This window comes from Coffea eugenioides, chromosome 8 (assembly GCF_003713205.1).
Source record: "Coffea eugenioides isolate CCC68of chromosome 8, Ceug_1.0, whole genome shotgun sequence".
NCBI classification, from domain to species: domain Eukaryota; kingdom Viridiplantae; phylum Streptophyta; class Magnoliopsida; order Gentianales; family Rubiaceae; genus Coffea; species Coffea eugenioides.
Genome location: NC_040042.1, coordinates 3,230,322 through 3,245,257, shown reverse-complemented (window position 1 = coordinate 3,245,257; position 14,936 = coordinate 3,230,322). Strand labels below are relative to the sequence as shown.

Here is a 14,936-nt window from a genome sequence, read left to right as displayed (position 1 = left end):
TTTCTAAACCACAAACCTAAAATAACTATAAGTATCTAAATAATTAATACTTATGAATTAAAATATAAAGAAATTGTAAAGAAAATAAATTAGACTCACCTTAAAAAAAATGAAGTTTTGGGAAAGGTGGATGTTTGAGATGAGTTGAACAAATAGAAAGATTGATGCTTGCTTGTTTGCATTATAAACACATTTTTTAACATACACTTATATTCTCAATCACTTTTTTATCTTGCATATATCACATCACAAAAAAAAATGATACAATAATTATTTCAAATAAACTGCTATCCAAATGATATTTGAGATTGAGTTGAATTAACAGGAAGATTGATGCTTGCTTGCTTAGATCAGTGCTTTATAGTGTTTTTTAAGACTAATGCTTCGAGTCAATCATGTATAAATAGAATTCTAAACATGATTGAATTTCTTTTTTATTTGTCAATTATTCTCAATTTGTATAGTGTTTTTTCTCCTTTCTTTTTTCTCTCTTTAAAGAGGATCAACAGTAATTTTTCACTTATCCCCTTAATGATTCAAACTCGTAAACTATCGATTACAAATGAATCGTATTATTAATTAGACTGCACTCCAGTATCTAGTGTTTTCCTTACCTTGACGCAAGGGTACACTAAATACATTAAAGTTAATAGTGGGGTATTCGTCCGTTTGTTGTTTATGCAATAACCTACCATTCTTCTTATAGTCCATCCTCATTCATCGTTGGTGAAAGTGTCCTCTTCTCATGCTTAATGGGCTCAGAAGGGACATAGCCCGGAGTAACGCTTCTATCCTCCGCTTTTATTAAGACCCAAACTAGTTCCCTACTGAGGCTCAAGATGTAGAGCCCATGGTGTCTGTGATGCAAAATAGGAGTGTTTGGTCTCTAGTATTTTTCCTTGGTTGTGAGGATAATTGGGCCATTGCAGAAATCAGAAGCTCGTCAAGGTTTAGAGATGGAGGAAAAGAGACAAATTGTGGCATCGCAAGCACAAAGGTTTCATTCTTGTTGCCACCATCGACTAACCCCTCCTCATAAAAATGCCGAACTCCCGTCCAATTAATGCCTAAAATCGAACATTTTGGTTGGACAAATTTATGGTTACTTAAAATTATTTCGTTAACCTCAACCAAAAAAATCATTTTGTTAACATGAAGAAAAAAATGAATAATTATTCACTAAAAAGACGTTCTTCTCATGATTTTTAGTCTTCTTGGAGTTTAATTCAAAGATTTTGTTAATTTAGAAGATACTGAATTGTAGGAGAAAAAGATTTCAGATGCAATTTGATGAATCAAAATTCAAACCAAGTCATGAAGGAGCCCTTGCAAACCACAGACTACAAAAAATGGCCCAATTGGTTAATAACAATCTTTGTGGTAGTGGGGCTTTCATAGATGCTTTGGCTAGAAATTTTATATCGGTTCGGAATACCCATTTGGCATGCCTACTTGTTGGCCCAAAATCAATGGAAAAATTGATATATAAAGATTCTACTCGCTAATTCACATGCTAAAGAGAACTCACTTGGCATGTTAAATAGAGCCAAGTGCGGTCTTTGTATGTTCACGTCAAACTCTTCCATTAGTCTTGGAACAACTATTAGGCTGCCAAATAGTTATTTTGGACCAACACAAAATGTTTCCTACATTGGCCTTTGAGGCAATGTTTTGAAAACCAAATTTGGGCCAGTCGGTTCCATCAATCGAACCACGAACTGGCTATATTTTTTGTCCGATTTAATGATTGACCAAAAAACTCAATTGAACCAGTTAAATCGGGTCAAGAATAGATAAAAATCGAAAGATTCAACCAATTTTTTATTTTCTAAAATGAATATTTCATTTTTTTCAAATTTTGTGACACTAAAATAAATTTAAAAAATGATTAAACCTTTGAATCGGGATTGAACAGATTGAACCGCGAATCGAAAGCTCTTCCGATTCACCTCCCAATTCGAGTTTCGAGTTTAAAAACATTGCTTCAAGGCAGTAGTTGTTATAATATAGAATGACAATTATGCTGTTAGTGAGATCCATTGCACTTACTTGGGATCTATACTTTATGTATCATCACAATTCTGTGTAAAATTCGTTGGGACATTGAATAGTGTCACAATGCAAGGCCCATTTTTTATTGTAATAGAAGGGGGTTTCCAAGGCCACAGGACTTCCCTCTTGTTTGGGAAAGTGTGGTGGGGAAAATGGCGAGAACTGAAGGGGAAGAATACTGGAGAAAGGAATAGTTTTGATGTTCTTTTTTTTTTATATATATTTTAGTTTACTTTAAGATTTTAAATAAAGTACATAAACACAATATAAATTAGATACTTAATAGTAGTACTCTTTTGAGTTTTTTTTTTATCTTTTTTCATGTAATTATTATAAATAATTCATTTATTATTATTATCTTAGATATAAATGCCTGCATAGCACATTTCACAATACTAGGTTTAAATTGTAATAGAAGGGGGTTTCGAAGGCCTTTGGACTTTCCCCCTGTTAGTTTTTGGATCAGCTGTACTAGTGAAAGAAATTGGCCTACTTTGAGATCTGCATGATCGGGCTCTGCTTAGTTTTTGGTCCACATATGGACCTAAAACTTTAAAATTACTACCTAACAAAATAATATTGGCTTCTAAAACAAACTAGTCGTTTCCAACCACCCAAAAAAAAAAAGAAAAAGGAGCTAGTTGTCTCCCTCTTTTTGCAAAAAATAGAAAACAAAAATATGAAATATCTGTCATTGGTAATTAACGAGGCCAGAAGTTGGCTTCTTCTATACAGTCTCATTTGCTAGCCATTTTTTTTTTTCCTTGGCATCAAAACTGATGAAGGACAAAGTAAAAGCAACATAGAAAAAAGGATGAGAGGACGGCCGGATGGATTCATACCACATTATCATCTTGGCAATTGTAGGACTCACTGGTTGTGATCTGCCAAGACATTTGAGATGAATTGTTCTGCTTTATTTCCTAGAGGAAAAAAAAAAGAAAAGGAATAAAAAGACTTCCAATAGTGTTGTCTAGATGGTCAAACTTTATTTGTCCATTTGGCAAGACAGCCTTTACTTCCATTCCATAATGAAGTATTGATTTTCAGTTGCTTTTTTTTTTTTTGTGTGTGTTGTGTGTGTGTTGTTGTTTTTGGGGAAGGAGAGGAGGTTCTAATCTCAAATTCCACCATGTATTTTGTACAACTTACAAAATATTCGTCATAAGGGCATGAGTCATACATTAATATATATATATAAATAAAATGGGGGGCAAGTCCATTTTATACTTTAGAAAACAAGAAAAAAAAAGAATAGTGATTAAGGTTGAAATTTAGAAAGTAGAGGTTCTGACCTCAAATTTTTCCGTCTATTTTCTCGCTTCTTAAATCTGATCCCTTATTCTCTGAAAACTCTAAAATTGCCACTCATCTCTGCATTACAAACACCTTGATGAAGAAAAATATACCATTTTAAATAGCAAATGACGTGAAACCAATTGTTATATCATATATCTAAGGGCGTATATTCGAAGAGTCAACCATTGGATCTTATCCAATAGTCAGGTAGAGCCCTTTAAAAACCCTCCATTGCACTAGATCAAGAATTTAAACCCCGTCTAATGCGTCACACAATAAGAAGTATAGTACTTATAATTAAAAAAAAATTCAAAAAGTGCAATACTGCAGTTATCTAGTCCCCTTACCCTTCCAACCCCCAAACAAGCGTATTTAAGCTGTCCCCTTACCCTTCAAGTAAGAATATAGGCCAACCAAACCGACTATTTGGACTATTGGCTCCAATAAATTGTTAAACAGTAAGAAACAAGTAATGGTACGACTGAATGAATTTGAAGTCATTGATAAAGTCAGTAGATGTCTGACCATCAAATGTGCGATTTCGAATGGACAAATTTGTACCAATGTGGTCGGAAGCTTGCAATGATTGAGCACGTAACAGAGCTCGTCTTCATTATCCCATCTACTGCTGCCAGATTTCAAGCCTGTAATCTTGACTGGTAGTTGCTGTCTTTAGTATCTGCTCCTTGGTACTCTGTTTTGATAATTCAAGCATGTTATATACCAAATTGTTATGAAACTCAGGATACATGATGGATATATAAACTTCTTCTATCATTCACCGGTGGGGACTGGCTAGTTGGCAGGGTGGAGTGCTCAAGAAACATGTGCAGAAGACAAAAGTGCCATCAGTGAGAAACTGAAATTTACTATTTTCTTCTCTTTTTTTTTTTTCCGTTTGACATTAAACTTTAAGAAAATATAAAATAAATCAAAATAAAAATCTTTGGCTATGTTTGGTTATCATTTTTTTTTAAAAAAAATATTTCGTTTGCATCATAAATACATTTTCCAATCCACCTTTTTATCTCGCATACATCATATTATAAAAAGAGTTACAGTAATTATTTCAAATAAGACTCTATGCAAACAAACCTAGTACTGTTATTAAAATAAGGGGAATTGTATGTTTGTTTGGATAGCCCACTTTTTAAATTTTTTTTACTTACGTCATCTATTAGTAATTCTTCATCGTTTTAACTGTTTTTCTTATTCACAAAAAAAGTAATATATTGTTATTTTAAAAAATTTTTTAAAACAATTTTGTATCTAGACACACTATCTACTAGCATCCGGAAAAAAGAAAAAACTTGACCTTGCTTCTTAATTTTGTTACTTAAGAATTAAGTTTTGTATGCTGCATATAATGCCTGAGTAAGTTCAAATTGACTCTTTGGATAAGGGATCAACTTTTTAGGTCAAATACATATTATCATTTTTAACGCGATACATTTAGGAGCCACAAATCATTTATTACTTAACAATCTAGTAATTTAACCGATTCAAACTTTAAATTTCAAATTTTAGTTTTCGAATTTCAATTTTATCAAACACATTGAGTTTCTTTCCGCCACTATTAAACTTAACCGTCCATGGCATTCTAGTATTGACATCCATAAAACACATGATAACGTAAAGTATTAATGGTGTGTTTGTTTAGACACCTCCATTTGAAACTTTCATTAATCTGCTTCTTAATTATTCTTGGACAAATGGATATTAACACTGGGAATAATTTGGCTATAGTGGAATTCATACTTTTCCAAATGTAGTAACCCTCTTTCTTTGATTCCAGAACAGGGAGAAAGAAACTAAGAAAAAAAAGATTAGAAAAAAAAAATCTGGTGCAGGTAAAGGCCGGTAGGATGATGACAAGACCATCTTTGGTTGAAATGCTCTTCGTCCCCACTCATTATAAAAAGGTTTAAATTCTTTTTGCGCCAATGGGATAAAGCTAAACACGAGAATATTTTTTAACCGTTATATAAAAGTGCGTGTGTGTGTGTGTTTTTTGCACAGTCAATCATCACATGAACGGGTGGGCAGGCTGTGGTCCAGCATCCTCAATGCCACACTGCACAGGCTCATGTTCTCAAAGGCTTAAAGGTTGAATGATTAAAAGAGAACTACTGCCAAACTATTATAATTACCATATAAAGCAAGTTTATTACCTGTTTTTAATTTTTTTAGTATATTTTTTTTTGTAGATTTTATGGGTATGAGTTTTAAGTGCTAATTTGACATGTCATTAGTATCTGAGCCACAGAACAAAATTCTGTGTCTTAATTAAGTGTAAAACATGATGATTGGAGGTTTACACTATTGAAAAAAAAAAATGAAATGTAATCTAGTCTTTATCTCCATGTACACTTAAGCAATATATGCAATTTCAACTAAGTCATGTACCTAAAATGGCCCAATATTTCTTTCTTTTCTTTTTTTTTTTTGGGTTTTTGTGTTCTTAGATCCAGAATTTTTGGATTTCTCATTTTGAATGTTCATCCACTCCTACCCTAATTTATTCTAGGGGAGGTCCAATTGGACCAACGAGAAAATTAATAGTAACCGAATCACTATCATACAAGACATATACATTACACACCCGTATAGATTTGGGGAAGCCGTATAGTGGCAAAGCGATAAAAGGCAAGATAAGATTTGCATTTTTGATCTCCCATCTCATCAAGACTTTTAAGTCATTGGTGGTGGCCAACAACCGAAACTGCCGTTGGTTTGATTAAAAAAACTGCCGTTAGTTTCCCTATTAAGTGCACAAAGAAAAAAAATTCTAGTAAGTAAAACTTGTCGGAATCGAAATGAATCACATGTGATTGTTGTAAAAAAAATTTTTAGTACATGCAAGCAACAAAGTTCTTTTTTTTTTGTTTTGACTACAATATTTTTACAATTGGTTCTACATTAGGAGGAGAGGGAAGGGGGATGGAAATGAACCCAACTAAGCTTATTAAGAATTCGGAAAGAATTACCTCCGAAAACTTTGAAAATGTCCAGAAAATCTTGAACAGGACATGCAAGCAAAGGGTTTCAAACTCCTTACCTACATCCAAGGAGGGACAGAATCCCTCCTAGCGCCCAATTGAGCTGAGAACAACAAAGATATATTAATTAGAAACAATAAAAATAAACAAGAAATATTAAAAAAGTAAACAATTTTTGACATATGAGATAAGAAAATGATTGAAAACATGAAAAATAAAAACGTATTTGTGATGTAAAAAATATATATATATATATATATATATATATAATTTGAAATAATACATATCCAAACACAATATGTTTGCACAGCTCGAATTAGATGAAGAAAATTAGACAAAAAGAGTTCGAGGATAGCCAAGTCATTTCATTAGTAATGAGACATACACACAAGCTTGAAAGATAAACACTGAAACAACTAATAAAAAAGAAACAAAAAGAAAATTGCAGAATAAACACAAAATCTTTTTAAAGAAATAAAGAAAACTAAAAAACTACAAGAAAAGAACAATAAAAGGGCAAAAAAGTCCACCTGACATTTTTTTCAACACCAATTCTCTTTCTCTCTCTCTGGCTGACTTTTTCTCTCTCTTCAAATTTTTTCCTTCTGTTGTCTTTTTCTCTGTCTCTGCTGCAAGCCTCGACTTAGCTGGCGATCTCAAGCTCAATTCCGATTATCTCTCCTGCATGTAAGCTCAAATCTTCTTCATCTTTTATCTCTTCATTAATTTATCCTATCTAATTCGCATTTTCCCCATTAAACTCTGATTAATTCAACCATTAAATGATAAAACCTTGGCAGTTTTAATTTTACCGATAAATTTCGCGTGATAGAATGTGTAAGTTATAGAATTTTAGGTATGTTTAATGAATTGTGTTATAATCTAGTCAATTATAACAGATTCGTCAAATTTTCCACCTTTTTTATATGGGATAAGTTTCGGAGCTCAATTTTCTGGGAAAACAAAAATTTTTTTATCTAAAATTTTGACAGATTTTAGCATTTCGGAAACAATAGGTGTGCATGAGCTCTATCTACTTTGTAAGAATACAATTTTTTTTTATTTCAACTTTTTCCGAATTTTTGGAAGTTTGTACTGGACCATTTTTTTTCACATTTTTAGGGCTTAATTGCGAGTAGCTGTTGAATAATTTTAAATTGTAGCTGGAATTTCTTTATCAGGTTCATTTTTTTGCGTCTTATTTGAGTCTTAATTTTTTTTAATTTTTAGTTGGACTTCTTTTGTCTATTTTCCACATTTTTTTGGTTTTAACTGAGTATCAGTTCAGTGAATTTTATAATTTTAGCCAGAATTATGCATAATTATGGAGCTAATTTGTTAGTAAATATGGATTTGTGTTGTAGAGAATAGAGGAGTTGATGAATTGTTAGCAGAGATTTGGGGAAAAATATAGAGAATGGGGTGCTGCGGGTGCAAGGGGTTCTTTGAGTGCCTGTTGAAGCTCTTGAACTTTTTATTGACTCTGGTGGGCCTAGCTATGGTGGGTTATGGTATATACCTTTTTGTTGAGTACAAGAAGGCATCGTCACCTGGTGATGATTCCAATATCCCTGCACCATCCAGTGAGGAGTTGATACAGCTCGGTCGCCCTATGCTCATGGCAGTGTCTCTTGCTGCCAACATTTTTGATAAACTTCCAAAAGCTTGGTATGAGGATCTCTTTTGCTGTGTTTTTCATTACTTTGTTAAAGTTCATTTCTTGTATTGGATTGCACTATGGTGAGCACTTTTGGTTTAACTTGTGCATTTAGTTGTTGAAATGGCATCTTGTAGATGTTTTCTGAGAAGCAACTGTCAAAGTATCCAGTTTTTATTGGGTTAGGTTGCACAAGCGACACTTCCTTTGATGGTTCTGCGGATGATAAGAGTGTTATCTTTCTTCTCACTGCTATCACATGGCTGTCATAGTTATGTTCTTCCCATTTTTGCATGATGCGCCACTGCTTAAACGCTTTGTGTTGAATGATATATCAAGCCATATTTCTCATTAGGCACTGTTATCTTCAGCTTAACTTCTAGTAATTGCTCAGTATCCTTCTTGTCACTACATTGGAGATCAAATTTCTTGTTTGATTGTTGAGGATTACAGTACCTCAATGGACTTGGCTTTTGTCAATGGTAGTTTTAGGTGGTCCTCTTGCCAAGGTTGATGTAATTCTTGATGTGGGTGTACTATGGAAGGCTATTAGGTTTAAAACAGATTATCTAAGGTCATAAAGCAACCAGACATTAACAGGAAGTGTATTTCATTGAACTTACAAGTGGATCAGGCCTGTTTCTACCAATTAAATAGTGATTAGGAAAATGCTATTTCGGATTCTGTTTCTAGTCAGACATTAGAAAGCTTAGCAAATGCTTGTTTCAATTAAGATAGAAATAATGGATCACATTTGGATTTCCTTTTCGAGTTTCTTCTGGGCAGGAAGTTATTCTTTGGAACTTAGATTCTGTAAGAAGTTACATTGTAGCTAAGTGCCTTTACTTCTATTTTTTTTTCTCTCCTGGGACATATGCAGATATTAGACTTTCTACCGTATGTGTGCATAAGCTAATAAAATACGAGTTCATGTATTGTTGTTGTCTTAATGAAATCAGAGGTCTTCACGTTCTAGTTAAAGAGATTACCTTACAAGTTATGTAATTGTTAGTATTTTAATCAATTCTTTTCCATGTTACTGATATGCCTTCTTTTGTAAATCAAACTTCTTCGTGAATATGAATTCCCTAATCTTGTCCCTAGAAATATTTACGTAGTTCCTTCTTTTTTGGGGCCAGAAAGCAGCAAAGGGAAATTTAGGAGTTAAGAATTGCTAATAAGTAATGATAAAGTGCTGGCCTAGTTTCACCTATTGTAGGTGATAGGTTGTGTTATTGTTGAGGAGAAAATTGAATGTAGATGACTTCACCCCATGAGTTGCTGGAGTGGTGCATGTTGACGGACTTTCTGCATTGTCAAATTGCTGTAGGAAAATTCATATGCAGGTATCATGGAAGATAATGATGCTGTTTCTGTAGCTTTTGTTTGAAAATCATATGAATGTAGCGTGACACTTGTTCTCACCGATGATGACTTGTTCTTTAGTTGTTCACTTTGAAAGAAATCCTCCTATTGCATGTTTATGATGATAGTTATGTTGTTCACAAAATGTAACTATAGACAAAATTCTCCCTAAGAAATTCTGTAAGATTAGCTAATAAATTTGCTCTTTGCAGGTTCATATATTTATTTATTGGAGTGGGGGTAGTTCTGTTTGTCATATCCTGTTTTGGTTGTATTGGAGCAGCGACACGAAATGGATGCTGCTTGAGTTGTGTATCCTCTATTTTTGCAATTTGTCTGAATATAGTTTATGCTTTATGTCCTGAAGTTTCCTATGCAACTGCTTATGGTAACAGATGTATTTGATGACAGAACTGCAGCTTTTTCTTGTAAGGAGATAAGGTGCTAAAGGTTTTGCTTCCTTGATTTTTCTTTCTCTGAGCTGCTTCTCTATTTTCCTTTCTATTTTTCACTTTACAGGCTACTTTTGTCTGACATTTTGCATTGACATGAGAATTTCAAGAATCTGTTCAACTTCAAAGTTCAGTTTGTCTTTGAGCAGCTACACTGAACAATAATACTAAGCATGGAGCAATAGACCTTTGACATAATTTTTCTTATTTTCCTGTTTTCAATTAATTCATTATGTTGATTTGATTTGAACTGTTTTGTATAGATGTCAAGCATTTCCTGAACGCCTTATGTTTTAAAAGTGAAAATACTTATTAAGCTGTATTAGCTCAATTTTACCCCTCAATAAAATCGAACTTTTGGCAAGTAGATTTTTCTTTCTGATGAATTTTCTGATAAGAAACCCTTCAAGTTTGTGAAGAATGTGAATAGATGAGTTCAGAGCTTATTTGCCAGGTTCTTATGTCTTTCTTGAGGATGTTATGATGGCTGGGTTCCTTAACTTTAAGCAGTATGCCGTGTTGGTGATCTTGTTGATCCTGATTGAGTTGGGAGTTGCTGCTTTTATTTTCTTTGACAAAAGCTGGAAAGAGGTGACAGTTCCTATAATTTGTCCATCAAGTTTCAAGCTTAGGAATTCTCACTTTTTAATCTAATTATTAAACTTTGACTTTCCTTAGGAAATTCCAACTGACAGAACTGGAACGTTCGGTATGATTTACGACTTTCTGGAAGATCACTGGAAGATTGTCAAATGGGTTGCTCTTGGGGCTGTTGTTTTGGAGGTATTTTTGTGCCTGGCCAATTTTACTTTAGGTCAGACCTGAGCTTTTCTCTCCTGAGATTAGCAGGCAGATACTAGGAGCGAAAGATAAATTCTTGGATTTCATTCAGAGTTGAAATTTCTGACCTGTGTTTTGACGTCTAAGAATCATGTCCTTTGTTTGGAGAGTCATGAAATCATTAGTGGAACTGATATGTGAGATATTTAGGAGTGGCTCTGTATGTCTTGTTTAGTAGTCAAGGTTGTCGTTTAACTGCTAAGCCTTCTACTTCACTTAAGTTTTTAGGATAACAAAATTTATTGTCTGGACAAAATTGGACCATGGTATTCCATTATTACAGTCTCTGTGTCCTAGCTGCTGGCCTCATTACATTGTGTGGACATACTTGGACCATTTTAGATCATTATTCATGATTCTCTAACACATGCACAAGTTTTTAGAGTTCTAGATTGTCATTCATATAGCATAAATCTAAACCTCCCCTCTTACTATCTTTGTTGGCTTCTCTTTTGCTTATGCCAATAAATACCGCAGGCTCTTGTATTCTTGTTAGCTCTTGTGGTACGGGCTGCAAACAGACCTGCAAACTATGACAGCGATGATGAATATATAGGTGGTCCTAGGCAACAAATCCGGCAGCCACTTATCAATAGACCACAACCTGTTCCTGCTACCGGTGTCCCTGTTGCTGGTACCCTTGATTCACGCCCGAGTAGGAATGATGCTTGGAGTACCCGCATGAGAGAGAAGGCATGTGTCTTGAACTTTTTTCTTTACTTACAACGCATTTTCTGTGTGCTTCTTGAAGGAGTTTTGGATGATTTCATTACAACTATTAATTCACTTGGAAAGTTGAAGTTACCTTGGTTTTGGTGTTGGATATGAAGAATAAACTCTTCCCTGGTTCTGATGAAGTGTTAAATCTAGAATGCAAATTCTTCTTTTGGTTAAATTTGGTTTTTGGCACTGGATGTGATTATTCTTTTGATCCATGAACTTTCTCAGACGTGGCTTGATAAGTTATCTGTCCTCTCTTCAACCAAAAAAGGGGGGCTATCTGTCCTTTCCAATAAAAAGCCAGCCCATGTTATAGTTTTGAAACCTCTCTTTTCAGGATAATTTTTGTTGCAAGATGGTTGAGGAACTTGTGGATATAAATTGTAATGGTCTCATTTTGTAAAATTATTCAGAATTATATTGTACCCCGATAAACAAGTATCAATTAGAGGAAAAGCACTTGAGGTCCTTTCAGTGTAGACATGTAATTGGAAAACTTTAAAAGCTTTTGATGGTTTTGATAGCAATAAGATTTAGTTCTCCACGATTGGGAGCTATTAGCTGTGATCTGCATACACTTTCTCTTTTTGGGTGAGTGGATTTAAGACATCATCGGATGCCTTTTACAGAGAGAAATAGCCGTAAATCCATTGAAAAGAACATGAGGATTATCTCCCCCACTTTTTTTACTACAGAAAGTAAAATAAAATTATTTGACCTTTTCTTTTTTTAGCTTCATTGGGTTGTTATTAATATAATAGTTGCTCAATATTCTAATGTAGTTCTTATTAATTTTTTCTATACCAGTATGGGCTTGATACTTCAGAGTTCACATACAATCCATCAGACTCAAACAGGTATCCACAGGGTACTGCACAGCCTACAGAAGAGAGGAGTCGTTGCACCATAATGTGATCAATGTGGGATTTTCACAGATTTGTAATTGTCTTCTTTTTGGAAACTGTTTTTTTTGTAGATTGTGTGAGAACTGTCCAACTTTCAGAGTCTTTTTCTTTCTTTTTCCCCCTTGTACAACCAACATGATTTGCAGAGAGCTTCACCTGTTTTCTCTCTGGTGTCCAGTTTGATATCTGAAGGATGACAACTGTAGTCTATGTTATCTCTAGCCTTTTTATTTTTGTATGATGTTGTTGGAAGGCTTAATACTGGAAGGTTGTGGGATCTAAAGTAACTAAACATGTAAAAGGCCGATAAATGTCGGATATCATGTAAAGTGGTTTAAAGCTACTGCTTAAGAGGTAGCTGCACAGCTTAGCGAAGAGGAGCCTAAGGATGGATACAAGGCTAGAACTGCTACAGGAGCCCCCAAGGGAGATCAGGAACATTTTCCATGAAGATATGATTGGGGTGGCAACCCCTAGATTAGTACGCAGTTAACAGGACCTACATCCCTTCTTTGTACAAAAAAAAAAAAAAGAAGAAAAGGGAGCTGCACATAAGGTGCGATATCATTTCATGCTATAATTGTCATGAGTAAACAGCCTGTATCTTGTGCAAGCATTCTTCCTATGGAGGAATTTTGAGCCCGTGGTGTATTATGTGATTTGGAGTTTTTGTTGAGATGATTCTTTTTCTTAACCTTCTCTTGGTCAGAAACAAAAGTGACATTTAAGTGGATGAGCATTCTTGCTATAGGCAATTGATCCTGACATCTTAACAGAGGAAAACCCAAATGAAAGCTGTAGGAGCTTTCTGGGCAATTAAATTTATGCAATCCTTTGTAATTTACAGGCCCTGTTTTGCGTCAAATTCATGTCTGTCTGGCTTTGCTTTGCTTGTATGTTTATCTTTAAATTGCTTGGGGAGGTTGTGGAGGGAGGGATGGGGCACTTTCTACACAAGAGGAAAAAACCTGGGGAGCCCTTAAACTATTATCGTTGTCAACTTTTGGCCCCTCATCTAAAATTTGTTTCCGATTGATCCTTAAACAATTAAAAATGCATACTTTGAGGACTTCCGATGTCTTTGAGCACAAATCTGACCGGAATCAAAGGGCATTTTTGTCTGTTCATGTTTTGCAGATTTGTGTTTTGCAGATTTGTGCTTAAATTCATCGGAAATTGCAGAAGAATCAGGGATGGAAGACAGCTTCCTTTTGGAAGGATAAATGGCTCGAAGATGCTCCTTTGGCTTCCTGTGTGGTTCGTCCTTTGGATCAAGCGGAACTGGGGAAAAGCATTCACGACTACTGGCTTCAGACCAATGACTGGGACTGGGGGTGCTACGGCAATATTTGCCAGACGCAATCCTGTCGAAGCCTAGCGGCATTTTGGCCTTAGGCCACAGCGAAACTCAAGACAAACTTCTGTGGAAGCACTCGTCTAAAGGGGAGTTTTCCATTAACTCAGTCTACTCTCAGCTTCTGCAAGGAGCGGGGTTTGCTGTGGACAAAGGTTGGAAAGCATTTTGGAGATTCAAAGGACCAACACGTGCCTCCTTTACCCTGTGGCTGGTGCGGCATAACCGCCTCAAGACGGATGGTTTGCTGTTCACGCGCAATGTGCATAAGGATGGGGTTTGTGTAGTGATAAGTTTGATAGTGTGCTCATCATCTTGCCGGTCAGACTCATCAACCCACATCTTCCCTTTGCTTTGGCTTCCTCCTCCTGCAGAGCTGCAACTCGCCATGGTGCTGTAATAGCTGCCACTTCCCGTTGAACTTCCACCCCCACCTGAATAGCTACTTTCCTGGACTTGCACTCGTGCTGCTGCTGCTGATGGCTGCTGTAGTTTTGGATGGTTTCTTTTCATCTTCAGTTCTCCTTTAATTCCGGTCAGATTTGTGCTTAAAGTCATCGGAAGTCCTCAAAGTATGCATTTTTAATTGTTTAAGGATCAATCGGAAACAAATTTTAGATGATGGGTCAAAAGTTGACAACGATAATAGTTTAAGGGCTCCCCAGGTTTTTTCCTCTCTACACAATGAAATTGCCTTTATTCAAGAATGATTTGGGACCACGGCATAGATGGTAAAAATTGTTGCTGGCTATAACAAGTGGACGGGTGGTTTGCAGAATCTCAGGTACGTCCGGTAGAACCAGGAGACCCTTTATTCTACATTATATCGTCTCTGTAAATTTTCTGCCTCCAGTAAAGAAAAGCTTTTGACGCACATCGGGTAAACTAAAAGCTAGCCAGCTATTATATTGCGTCAATCACCCTTTTTTTTTAAAAAAAAAAAATTTTAATTTTTTGATTTGCATGTTGCGTCAATTTTTGCCTTTTTTTTTTAAAAAAAAAGAAGCACGAGTTAAGGCAAGTTATCGAGACTTATATCTTTGTCTTTTTGCTTTTCATCACGGATTAAAACATGCTCGTGAAATCATAGATCTAAGAATCATAGGTCAGTTAAAGAAATTTTTACAAATTACTCACCAATACAATTCTTATAACTGTAGCGGTATTGGAACGTATAACCTTTTGTGAAGAAGTGCATCGTCTTTATCGACTAAGTCAACTTGTATCAGCCTCTTTGTGAAAGTACTACAAAGTACTCTGATGCTCAAAGTACAAGATAAAGCCACATTTTCT

The 14,936-nt window shown here is 35.1% G+C and overlaps 1 protein-coding gene across 2 annotated transcripts; it reads left to right on the top strand.

Moving 5' to 3' along the window:
- Positions 1 to 6,910: 6,910 nt before the first annotated feature.
- On the top strand, positions 6,911 to 12,965 carry LOC113779349 (tobamovirus multiplication protein 2A). 2 transcript variants are annotated; one of them, XM_027324912.1, is made up of 7 exons: positions 6,911 to 7,037; positions 7,715 to 8,018; positions 9,585 to 9,684; positions 10,335 to 10,415; positions 10,503 to 10,607; positions 11,142 to 11,357; positions 12,192 to 12,965. In XM_027324912.1, exons 2-7 carry the CDS (start codon positions 7,768 to 7,770, stop codon positions 12,297 to 12,299), a joined length of 861 nt encoding a protein of 286 aa, XP_027180713.1. In that variant the 5' UTR covers positions 6,911 to 7,037; positions 7,715 to 7,767; the 3' UTR covers positions 12,300 to 12,965. The 2 variants fall into 2 exon arrangements, with proteins under 2 accessions (XP_027180713.1, XP_027180714.1); XM_027324913.1 differs by lacking the exon at positions 6,911 to 7,037 and adding an exon at positions 7,166 to 7,187.
- Positions 12,966 to 14,936: the final 1,971 nt, after the last annotated feature.